We start from the raw sequence: 12,285 nt of genomic DNA, 5'->3' as shown, positions 1-12,285 counted from the left end.
TAAACATGCTAGTGCCAGTGGATCAGGCATTCATCCTGTCATTATTAAGAGCACTTCACTGGCAAATCTGGCTCAGGTTTTATGTTGAGACTTGCTTTCCAGGAAAAGGATGCTATATAACAAATAACATGGAGCCAGACCACCCATGATAATACAAAGTGAGGACAGCAGGTGTCTTTGGTACCCCCAGGCACCTGTCAGCTCCAAGTCGTGGACTGTGCAGGAGAGGGCAATTGCAAAATAGATAAATTGCACCTTCAGCTGTGGGGCTGAACATGTCAAAGTCTTAAGAGTATTCCTGAACCTTCTTACTTGTAGAGCAGCAACAGAACGTCTCATCTTCCCAAGCATCATCCCCTCCAGAGGCAGAGGGGAATCAGGGAACCAGTGTCTGTGTTGATAATTAGTTTGCTAAACAACAGTTGTACAGCGTAGCCGATCCCCTTGTAGTGAATTAAGATATACGGGGGGCTGGAGTACAGTGCCAGCATTTTTATATGCTTTTGCCTTTTTCGCTTCGTATCCCTTTCTTAGCCACTGTCAAACTGCTGAATCACAGTACAGATCCAATATCCCAAAAGTCTGTCTTGGTTATCTCTTGTTTTCAGTGTCTTTTTATTGGCCAACTCCATGGTCAGAAATATTCACAATGAAGATGTATGGACTTGCATACATTAACTAGATCTTTTTGTGGTGTGATCAGTGTGTCTGCCACCAGAATGGCAGTTCCAGTGTCAAATTTGTGAGTAAATCAGGATAATTAGTTAATTCAGGAATTTTTTGGCCCATCAATAGAAATCTTCATGCTGTTGCTACTGCTGAAAACAAATTAAGAATAACCATGTCCAGTTATTAACAATTTGTTCTAGCACAGAATCACAAATCATTATTACCCCTTTCTTCCCCAGACAAACCACCTTAGCAAAGCTTTGTTATGGCCTGTTCATAGGTAGTTTAAACAATATTGTTACTATTACAGTATTCTCAGGAAGGTAAAAGTGCCATCCACAGTGTTCAGGGAAAACAAAAGGGCTCAACTGTTGCTAGCGTGGCAATGCAAGTAGGATCACAAGAAAATAAAAATCTCAAGACCAAATTGCTTTTGATACTGTGTGCAAGTTGAAGAGGAAATATTATGAGCCTAAGAGGAGTTTCTTTTAATGCACTATCCAGAAGCGTTATTTCACCTGACAGTCATTCACAAGTTTCCTACCAGCTAAATATTTTGCAGATAGAGTTAAATTGACAGAGGTTTCAAACACATTCGGATTCTGCCTATGCAGCCTGGGAAAGGAATTTTCCACTTTGTACTGCTGAGAAAAATGTAGATGCTGTAGGCTATGGTATCATGTTCAGAGGAACAAGGTGGGTAGGATAGGGCATTAAGCACTATTATACTCTAGGGAAGAAAGAGCACACAGGGGCACAATGGAAGTGCTTGATTATATTTTAAATGGGAATAGTTCCAAGGATAGGAAAGCCTGTGGTGCTTGTAAAGGATTAAGCAAGGTAATGTGCTTTTTAAGAAGACGTAAAGAGGTATGTAATGTGATATGTTTAAGCCTAAATGATTTTTCTTGGAGTCCTCAATGAATGTTTAAGCAGGCATGACTCAGGCCTCTGCAAATCCTCTCCAAATAAATAACTTCCGTGAAATAGAGATTCCTTTAACAGAATGAGATGCATATTTCATAACCTATGCAAAAAAAAAGAAAATCCATGAGATAGATACACAAAATAATAAAGAAAAAAAGAAGATAAAAGTGAATATTCTCCAGAATAATCCAAGCACATATAAGAATACAGCTACCTCCCCTTCCATTTTGATTTGACAGAGCAGGAAGACAAACAACTGAATACCTCCCTACCTTCAATTCAGATCTTCAACTGCTTTTTGTTGCCTTTTGAGAAAGGAAGAGACAATAAGTGGCAGAAAATATCTAAAGTGCCTGCACTTTTCAGGCTGTCTCCTGTTTGAGGTATTTAAAAGTCTGCTCTCCCTTCAGGGTAAATCTACCCAGCTGCTCTCTAACCAGATCCGATGGTGTATATAGCTGTTCACTATGGATGGAATAGGAGCACACACAGTGATACATATGCGCCTCATTTATGAGAAGAGCAGGACCAATAAATATCAAAACCTGAAAACTTACAACAGCATGATCTTCCCATCTTATTTCTCTTGCCTGCCCTGCCCTCCTGCCAGGAAAAGCAGGTCAAAGTGGTAGATTGCCTGATGCAAAATGGGACTATGCAATCATTGTCATTTGGCTGTATTGTATTTTCACTCACACAGGTGCCATTCCCCATGAAGTCACTGGTACAGCAAGTGTGCAGTCCTGCTGAGCAAGCGGGATGATGCGACGAGTAAATCAGCGGTTGATCCCCCTGCCCTTCCCTCTGTTTATATATACATTAGTATTAAACTGCTACTTTCCTCAAAATAAAAAGAGTGCCAGCTCCACTGTAATTTGCAGAATAAAAGCAAGACAAAACTAAAGAACTTTTAAGATATAACAAACATGTTTCGCAAAGCCTCTTCTGCGATGGCTACTTGCAAACCCTATTTAACCTCTGAGAGGGTGCAGCAGGGACTGTTGTTAAAGAAGAACATGTCCACCACGTCCATAACATCCTTCCTGCACAGGGTGGACCCTCCTATCACAGTCACTTCATGGTCATTAGGCAGCCTAGTGGAAATCCTTTTCCTTGTACCTATTTGGAAGCACTCATTAAGTCTCAGCCTTCACTTGGCACTCCAGGAACATGTGCCGAGGTAACAGCCTCGGAGAGCTTGGACAAACTGCTATTCAGTCATGCTTTAGCGTTGATTAATGGTAGAAACAAAATGAAGCACAGAGGGAGACGTGTTGGCTTAGCTTGTCCAGGGTTATAATCTGTTTGAGTTAATAGCACTGATGTGGCCAGTTAAATTCTTTCAAGACTCCGAAGAACATTATGAAGTATATAAATAGGCCGAGGGGACCCATGAATTCTTTCCTCTGAAATGTTTTCATTTTTTGGAAGTATTTTACAGAGATTATAATCTCTGCCTCTTATCAGTTACCTTTTTAAATATTAATTTTCCTTGCCTAAAACTAGCTTTTAACATCACATTCTTCATCCAGCTTTTTTCCCGAACAGGCCAAATACAATCTTCTGTGTGAACAGCAACTGGCAAATAATCTTTTTCTGTGTCATTTCTTCCTGTAAGGTGAAAGAAAGGGAGAAACTGCACACACGTAGGTGGATATGTATGTTCATTAGAATCGGGCCTGAGCCCTTTGATATTTTAAAATTGGATGGTTGTTGGCTTGCTCACATGCTGCAACTTGGTTTTGCAACACTATAATTTGCAAGTGCTTGTTCCTGGGAAGCAGAGGCATGAGAAATTAAAGAACCCAGATATTTCTGGTTTTGTAGACTTTAAGACAGCAACTGCCATGTTTCCAGGAATGAGAAGTCAAAGGCGGTAATCTGGAATTACCTGCCAGCATGATACACTGGTTGGTTTTTTTCAGCTAAAAGCCATTAGTCAACACAGCTGTGTTTGATGTGCTCTGGTTTTTGATTCTTCTGAAACCTTTAGTATAACTTGGGAAGGCAAACCAGAAGGAGGGCAGGTTTTTTTTTATACAAAAGGCAAACCCCAGCTTTATCAGCCCCTTACAAACTGAGCTAAAATATGTTTTCTCAAAAAAAGCAATTTCCTCTAGCCAATAAATCTTCAGACTGTCTTTTTTTTTCTTGCTTTTTCAGCTTATCACTTTTTCTAAAGGGGTTTCAGAAGTGCAGTTCCCCAGGGCCTCTCTTGCCTCTTCTTTCTCGCTGTTTAGTCCTTCAGAGGAGAAAATATGATCTCAGTCATACAGAGGGTGGATCGGTGATTTTTAAAACTCTAAAGAATATTTGTTATTTTGTGTTTCTTTTATTATCAAGAGATCATCAATGATTTCATAATTCTTTTTAACATACTCTTTCTCTTACATGTTTGTACCCAGTGTGAAAACACCAGAAATTACAGGTTTTCCTGGCAAATGAATTTTGGTGGAGACAAAAGGCAGAGTTTGTCTGGATTTTTAGAAGTCTCTAAACCAAGCTTAAAACAAGTGAACACACAACTTCATGGATATTTGCTCTAATTAATATTTACATTTTGAAGTTTAAAATAAAATCTATAAAATATGATATTTCTCAGATTTGATTTAAAACTCTAAATGTGAAGATACAATGGTAGGGATAAAGTTTGTATACAGTCACTCATTAACCCATATTCACTCTCATACTGAACCCTTTCATGTACTACTGTTCTTATAAAAGCTGTAGCTGTCAACCAAAAACATGGGAGGGAACTATTGCATTCACAAATGTACCTACAAAAATTGACTCCTGCTCTCAAAGTATTTTCCCACTGCTAAACTCACTATAGAAGGTGGCTGTGAGACTCTTATTTAAAGCCAGATCACCTTTTTCTGTCTGCCTCTCTCAAAACATACATGATTCAGAGCTACAACTGAAAGCCAAGGTTTTCAGCATCAGAAGTGTACAAAAATAAGTTAATCAATGTCTTGTATTCAAGGTGCTTTAAGCTTTGTACAGTACATTGCCATATCTTCTGAGGTTTTAAGTCCAGTGATCCTATTCCCATTTTGCATCCTGACAAATGCATTCATTTCTCATTCCTATAAATCCTTTTCAGAGCAAACACTCTAGGCACTTACATTTTAAAATGTGGTTGAAAACAAGCTACATAGCTGAGAAGTCCCAATCCTCCGTGCCGATGCAATGGGCTTGCAGAAATTGGTACCAAGCATGATCATTATCTGGGTGCAAATGCACCCCTTATAGTTAAAAGCAACAACTAAGCAAATGTGGTGTTACAGCAGAGCATCTCCAATGGGAAGCAAAAAGTAAGTCATACCAGTACCTTTTGAATGCCTGCCGTTGACTCCATGACGTTGTTCTCTGAGCCGTTACTTCTGTTAATCATCCGCCACATTTGGGAATACATGCTGTCCCTCTCAAAAGGATTCATCCCTTTCACTCGGACGTGCTCATAGACTGCAGAGTCCAAGACAGTGCCATAAGGAATATCCGTCTGCCTTGAGAGATCCTGGAGAGACCTTAATTGTTGGTGAAGAAAAGAGACACAGGAGACTTGAAGCCACATTTTCAAGAGGAAGGAGTTGCAGGCAAGAAAAGGGCAACACATACGAAGACGGCTGTCAAGCCAGTTTCTTTTGTTGTTTGTCTGGGTTTTTTTTCTTTTTTTCTTAAAAGACAAAGTGAGACTGAAAAATTGTTTTTATGGTTTAAGACATAAGGAGGAAAATGAAGAGAAAGGAAGGGATGGAAAAAATGAGAATGGTTGAAAAGAGAACAACAGAAGGAGTAAGAGGATCCCGTCAAATGCCAAGAGCTCCTTTGAGCAGAGGCAGAGGAGAGAAGGGAGCATTGCAGTCCCTCCAGCCATACACAGCAAGGTCAACAGAAATAACCACCTACGACAGTACGGTGCCACCGCACACCCCGCTGCTGGGGAGCTGGAGCGTCAGCACCTGAACTCACTGAATCTAGCCCGAAGCACCTGGGCTGAGTATTTCTATGTGCTGCTGGGTTACACAATGAAGAGCAGCTTTTTAGTGGTATGCCTGTGCTGAACTGTGCACCCATTACACAAAGCAGTTCACATCCTACATTATTTTCAGTAATAGGAAGATTTCTGTTGTGGTTTCATGAACTGTCTTTTCATCACAGTCCACATCATTTAGTCCAATAAATTTGCTGTACTTTACATATTATCTTCCCTATAAGCAACAAAAATTAACCAGTTTAGGAGTTTCTAAAGCATCCCAAATATGGCTTTGTCAACCCTGCTTTGGACTTAAATAGGTATATTAGAACGCTTTAAAGCCTCCTTACCTCTTGGCCTTTATTTTCCTGTCCTATAGAATTGCTCTCCCGTACCTGTGTTTCTTTAATGGCATTCATTAAAGTTTCAAAATAACTGCTGCAATACGTCTAGTGCCTAAAACCCATTACAGTTTTCCTGGCACAAATTAACTTTGTATAAACCGCACAAATCTAGCGGATGACATCTAAGGACAAATCAAGGGTCTGAGTGCTGTCTTAAAGTAAGCAATAGCAAATTGTAAAAGCTCATCGCAGCCACAGAAAATGCAAACACAAATGTAGGAAACTCATAAAATTCCAAGTTGTGTTTCTGAAACATGTAAATATAGAGGCAAGTGAAAATGGCCCTACAGGGGGAAAAAAAGGAATTCTTAGGTGTTCCAGGGATGGCACTGAAGAAAACAGTAAGCGAATCTCAAAGGATATGCATGCCTCTGAACACAACACAAAGCAGGAAAAGAAGAAATCAATAGAGCTCAATGGCAAGGGTTTAGAGGTTAGTTGAGTCGAAAAGAAATCCTTTGAAATTCAGACATACGGGCTTAGAAAAACATTGAACAAGAGCTAAATTCTAAGCAGATAATATATAGCAAATATAAGAAAGGGATAAATTTAATTTTGAAGAGTAAATAACTAATGGTATTAAAAACCCCGCAATCCTCTCCTCTTTCTCCAACAAGATGGCATTCCGCTTCAAGAACATAAGCATCAGGGAACCTGCAAAGAATCAGTACACATATGGGATCATCAAAGGTGAGCTGCTAGATGAAACCCAGTGTATTGGTCTTCTATGAGAGGACTAACTGAGACATACCTTTTTCTAGGAAGAAAAATGTAAGACTCTACTAGACTAAGGTATCCGGAGAATAAATACTGTGGCTAACTTGTAATTAAAAAGTGAAAAAAAAAAAAAAGTCAAGTCCAGATAAACATCTATGAGTTCTGAATGACTAAATATGAAATGTCTGAGCTGTTAGCAAAAATGTGAAACCTCATTATAGACAGTGTGTGAAAGGGAAACAGTAAATATTTTTAAGAGGCTCTAGTGGTAATCAGGGGAATTACGAAAGTAAACAACTAAGATGTTATACTTAGGTTTAATAAATAAACTGAAATAAAGATTGACACAATTTTAAAGATCAGTCCTGAAGATTAGACATAGCCACCAAGGGAAAGCAATTCAATCATCTATTACACTTTGAAATTACTAAAAACCCCCAAGACTTTCAGATGAGGCTTTCATCTCATCAAACAATATACAGAAGGTGGAAGTATGGACACGCTACAAAGGAGGAATTTAGAAACATTTCCTGGCAACTCTGGATAGCATTAGGAAAGCCAACACTCAACTAGAGTGGATGCTCTCGAGGGACCTCAAGGGTAACAAAACCAGCTTTTGCAGAACTAAAAGACTGAACAAGGAAAGTGTGGACCTGTTGAGGGGGACAGCAGACACAGCTGAGGCTGAGGTGCTCAGTGCCTTCTTTGCCTCACTCTTCCCCAACAAGGTCTCCCAGGACTCTGTGACTACAGACAGGGTTCAAGAAGGCAATGAGCAACTGGCTGTAAGTGGTCAGGTAAATCCCAACCAGAAAGGCAGGGATTGATTAAGAGCATTAGACCCATAGAATTCCATGGGACCTGGCAGGCTGCATCAAAGTGTGCTGAGAGAGCTGGTCAAAGTCCTTGCAAGGCTACTTGCTTTTATTTTTGAAAGATGAAGGAGATTGGAGGAGATCCCTGACCACTGGAGAAAGGAAACGTCCAGACTATATTCAAAAAAGATAAAAAAGATGATTCATGGAATTGAGGCTGGTTATCCAACATCATGGAGTGTGTCCTCTTAGAGCACATTTCTGAGCACGTGAAGGAGAAGAAGCTGAATGGGAACAGTCAACGTCGATTTACCAAAGGTAAGACGTGCCTGACCAATCTGGTTCCCTTCTACAGTAAAATGCCTTGGTTTGTGGACAAGACCAGAGAAATTTACTTTAACGTTAGCAAGGCTTTCAATACTGTCTCCCACAATATTCTTATATCCAAATTAGGTCATTAGGTCTGGCTGGGTGGGAAACCAAATGGATAAATTCCTGGTTGGACGATCAGGCTCACAGGGTAGGTCACCTAGAGGTTGGTTACAGGTACCACAGAGGTCTAACCTGGGACATATCTTTACCAATAACCTGGAGGAGGTGAGTAAGCACCCTCTTGTCAAGTTTGCAGATGACACGACATTGGGGAACCAGCCGATTGCTCAAGGACAAGCTGCCGTTCAGGCGGACTAGACAAGCTGGAGGAATCGGCTGACAGAAGTGGTGTGAAATTCAGCAAGGACAAATGCAAAGCCCTGCACCTGGGGAGGAATAACCCCCTGCAACAACCCAGGCTGGGGTGCAGCTCTGCAGAAAGGCAGTCTGGTAGACAGCCTTGGTGAAAATTTCTCTCTTTCATCATTAGGCAAAGTGTTGTGTAGAAGTAGGTGTATTACTGTTGCATTGACAGTCTATCTGTCAAAAGCATCACTGATGAAAGGCTCTAGATAAATACAAGATACTATATGCACCCATTCTGTGTTACTGCTGCTGGTGCTGCCAATACACTTCTGTATCTCCTGGCAGTACTCTGAAGTGCAACAGTGTCGTGGTTTAACCAGTCACAGGATGCATATTGTAATGTCCTGTAATTGCTGTGTTATTTGTCACACATATTGCTAGAAAAGTATACAAAAAGTATTTACGGAGTCTCCAATTTCTAGTGACAACACCTAGCAAAATTGCAATCGTTACTTTACAAGACTCTGTATAGCCATATAATTTCTAATATAACAAGCAACAAAGCATTTTTCTGAAATATTATTGCTAACTTGTATATAAATGAGATGTGTAGCTGCTGCCACAAAACAGTATAGTTAAGAACAGCACAGAAGAAAAACAGCCTCTCTGTATATCTTGTTGCTACAAAAACAACCTTGCTATTTTCAGAAAGGCAAACCAACACAATACACGAGCTGTTAGTCCAGAAGTGTACTACAATCAGGTATGGGAAGTGTACTACAAACAGTCTGAGAAGCAAGCAAGAGAGCCACCACACACAAAGGCATCACCAGCAGGGAAATAACAAGGAGAAGAATTATGTCGATGCCTTCAGGAAGGCATGTTGTAGCTGCCAACTACAGTTGGCATTAACTACGGTCTGCAGTACTTTACTGTTTGGTGTGCTACCCTAAAACACAGGATGCCTCTCAGCCGCCCTGCTCTACATCTTTGCAGTCGTAGGTGCTGCTCTATGCTGAGAAAACGAGAGCAAGACAAGTATGAGTGTAAACTCTATGGATGCGCTAAATGCTGTTGTCAGCAGTAAGCCCCAGGCTTTGGTTCACCTGACCCTACGCTGAGGAGCGAGAAAGTTTTGCATCATCTGAGGTGTACATGTGTGTACGCTGCTGCATAGGCAAGCTGCAAAAATGGAAAAGACCTACCACGTCAGTGACTTCATCCCCTCACACAAACATGTCAAATGGGATCATAATATATATGACCTCCTCCAGAAACTGTTTTTCATAACCTGCAACTCTGCAGACTACTGGAATGACATTCACAACCTAGCAGTCAAGGTACAGCAAAACAAAGAGAAACGACAAACCTTGACAGAACTAATAAAATTATTAAACCATTGAGATTCCTTTCCAGAAGAAAGAATTTTTATAACTACTTCACCTGCAGCCTGGTTTGTAGGTTACACATTGTTTGATGTACCTTTATTCCTCATTCTCCATTCAGACAAATACATTTAGTGGAGACATAAACCCCCAGCCTCACTGTGTCACCCAGTCTCACCACACAGCTGCCCACCAGATCTCAAAATAAGGAAAAAGTATTTGTCAAACTGATTAATTCCTATGGGGTATCCTTTGATGCCCAAATTCTGATACCGTTATCCACGGTATTCCATGGATGGGAATTTAATTTTGCGATAGTTTTACTGATCTCAGTTGAAATACCTGCAAAGCAAAGCAGACATCTAACATGAGTAAAGGAATTATAATCTCACATTTTAAAACATTTATCTCTTTGGATTTCTAATTTTGAAGCAATAAGGTAATGAATGCTAAAAGTGTTTAAAAATAAAAAAGCAGATATAGTTGAAAAAATTGTTATAAAATAAAATAGCTTTAACTGAGCTTGCATATAGAAAAATTCTACTTATAGGGAAGTGACCATGCAGTCAGATCACAGTTCAGCTTATTTTTGGTTATCATTCATGAAGCATTGTGGGGAAAAATGTTATGTGTGGTCTTTATAGTAAGTTTTTTTTCTCACTGCAATTACTGGGATAATACCAATATTATCCCATACAAATTAACTACAATGTAGGGCTATGCTGAGGATGAATTGAGTCATTTGAGGATGAATTATTAACAGCTACACGTATTTTTCAGCACTTGTTGATTTTGTTTAGTATTCTGCACCTTAAGCAGGCAGCAGTTGTCAGGTCACTTTCATTTTCTGGCTTAGTACAAGTTAATTACTTTGTAATATAAAAAATTATCTGTGCTTTCAACTTGAAGAAAAATAAAATCATATTAGGATTTGCATATGTTTCTTTCCCGAAAGCATACCCTCTTCTATAAATTCAAATCCTAGACTTAGAATTGGTAACATGTTGTTCATATATATCAGCCAAAAGTGTTTAAAAAGTATACACGAAATGTAGAAAAACAAAAGGTCAGCTCCATAAAGGAATGATCAAATTCCTTTTTAGGTGATTAAATACCACTGAGGTCAGAGGCTTGGGGTTCAAAGTATCTTTGTAGATCTGGGTTATAGATCGATTTAGGTTAGTCGTGTTGTCAGACTTGACTGTTGCGCAGCACTGTCTGCAAGAAGTAGTCACTAATTTTAGGAGAAAACAACTGATGTCATGGCTTACACTGAAGTCTTTTTTTTATGACTAATTCAGATAAAGCTTTCCAATGCTTTTTTTTTTTCTTTTTTCTAGGACATTAAGGACTAATTCACAGGCAGGCTTACGGAACAGGGCACAGTAAGCCAAGAGATTTGACTGTTGGCAATGACAGCTGTGTCAGAAACTAGTAATACTGCTTGCTAGCCAGTTTGAAGATCTGGGTGAACCACGCTAAAGGAAAGGTTAAAGAACATTCTGCTTTTCAGTGTAAGGAAATATCTACTCCAATTACTGCATTCTTGTGTAACCTCCCTTGCAGAAAATTTGTAGGCAGTTGTATTGAACTGTTTAAAGCCTTGGGGACATCTTAGCTTCAAGTGAATCATGGTTTAGGAAAAATGTTGTGAAAAGAATGACTAGGCAAAACAAGGATGACAAAAGGCATGCTTTACTGCTATGCGGAGGCAGAGGTCTCACCTGTCAAATAGAACGTACTACTTATAACATGAAGAACATATGTGAACTACTTATTTTACAGAAGACACAAGACGCAGACTCTCCCCCATAACGCGTATAATCTAAAGTCTTAATCAAGCTTTCACACTTTTAGAAGTGGATTAGATTTAAACTTGAAACCACCTAACACCGTCCTTTCATATGACAAATCCTTTGACTTCCCCTCTGCCCACCCCACCCCCTCAACTTTTCTGCAAAATTTCAGTGCCCGTGAGAAGGTGGTAACACCTTCCTTTACCCAGGAAAACAGTGCAGTGCAGCAGTCTGAGTAAAATCAGTCTCTGCCAATGGACTCTAATTCTGTCCTAAAACGTGGAATCATAAAACACGGTAATAGCAATACTGGCTCAGTGATGAAATTCACAGCATCAGCACCTACAAGAAATAGCTTGAGACCTCCAAATTTATTTGGCATTTACCAAGAAAAGCCACTCCTAATTATTATTCATTCATGTTGCATTTGAGACAGTGATCTGAAGATTTAAGGGACATAGAAATTATGCTTTGCTTTGCTGCCACAGTGTTTTGGCATTTGAAATGCTGACTGTCTTGATTTAAATGCCATCTGCAATGTGGGTCAAGTGTGAACAAAAGATGCATCTAGGAACTACTTTATGGCTTGCATGCCTCTACTCCTGATACTGCCTATTGGCAGAAGATGAAAAGCTGAGCTCCCAAAGGTATTAAGAGTAGCCATTTGCTTGGAAAAGGAGATTAACGCCCACTCTTATTCTTCTTGTTCCTCTAAGTTCATTTAAAAATTGTAACAATTTGATCCAAATTAATCAATGAAGCAGAGAACAAATGGCCTCAACTTCAAGTGAAGTTATACAGCAAAGTTCTACTTCGAGACTCTCTAGGGAAAGTTTCACTAGACCTCCCTAGTGCATTGCCTAACAAAATTTCGTATGCTTTTCTTCTCAAAATAGGCTTCCGGATACCATGAGGCAC

The 12,285-nt window shown here is 39.7% G+C and overlaps 1 protein-coding gene across 1 annotated transcript in view; it reads right to left on the bottom strand.

Moving 5' to 3' along the window:
• LOC104082738 (glutamate receptor ionotropic, delta-2) overlaps positions 1 to 12,285 on the bottom strand; it is a gene marked incomplete at its 5' end in the record, with an annotated part of 109,774 nt that overhangs the window by 94,241 nt on the left and 3,248 nt on the right. The window contains one exon of the mRNA XM_009585968.1: positions 4,928 to 5,123. Within this exon, the coding sequence (XP_009584263.1) occupies positions 4,928 to 5,123 (196 nt within the window). The remainder of the gene's footprint in view (positions 1 to 4,927; positions 5,124 to 12,285) is intronic.

The sequence above is a fragment of the Fulmarus glacialis genome, unplaced genomic scaffold, assembly GCF_000690835.1.
Source record: "Fulmarus glacialis isolate BGI_N327 unplaced genomic scaffold, ASM69083v1 scaffold8369, whole genome shotgun sequence".
In the NCBI taxonomy this organism is placed as follows: domain Eukaryota; kingdom Metazoa; phylum Chordata; class Aves; order Procellariiformes; family Procellariidae; genus Fulmarus; species Fulmarus glacialis.
This window is presented reverse-complemented; position numbering and strand designations above follow the sequence as displayed.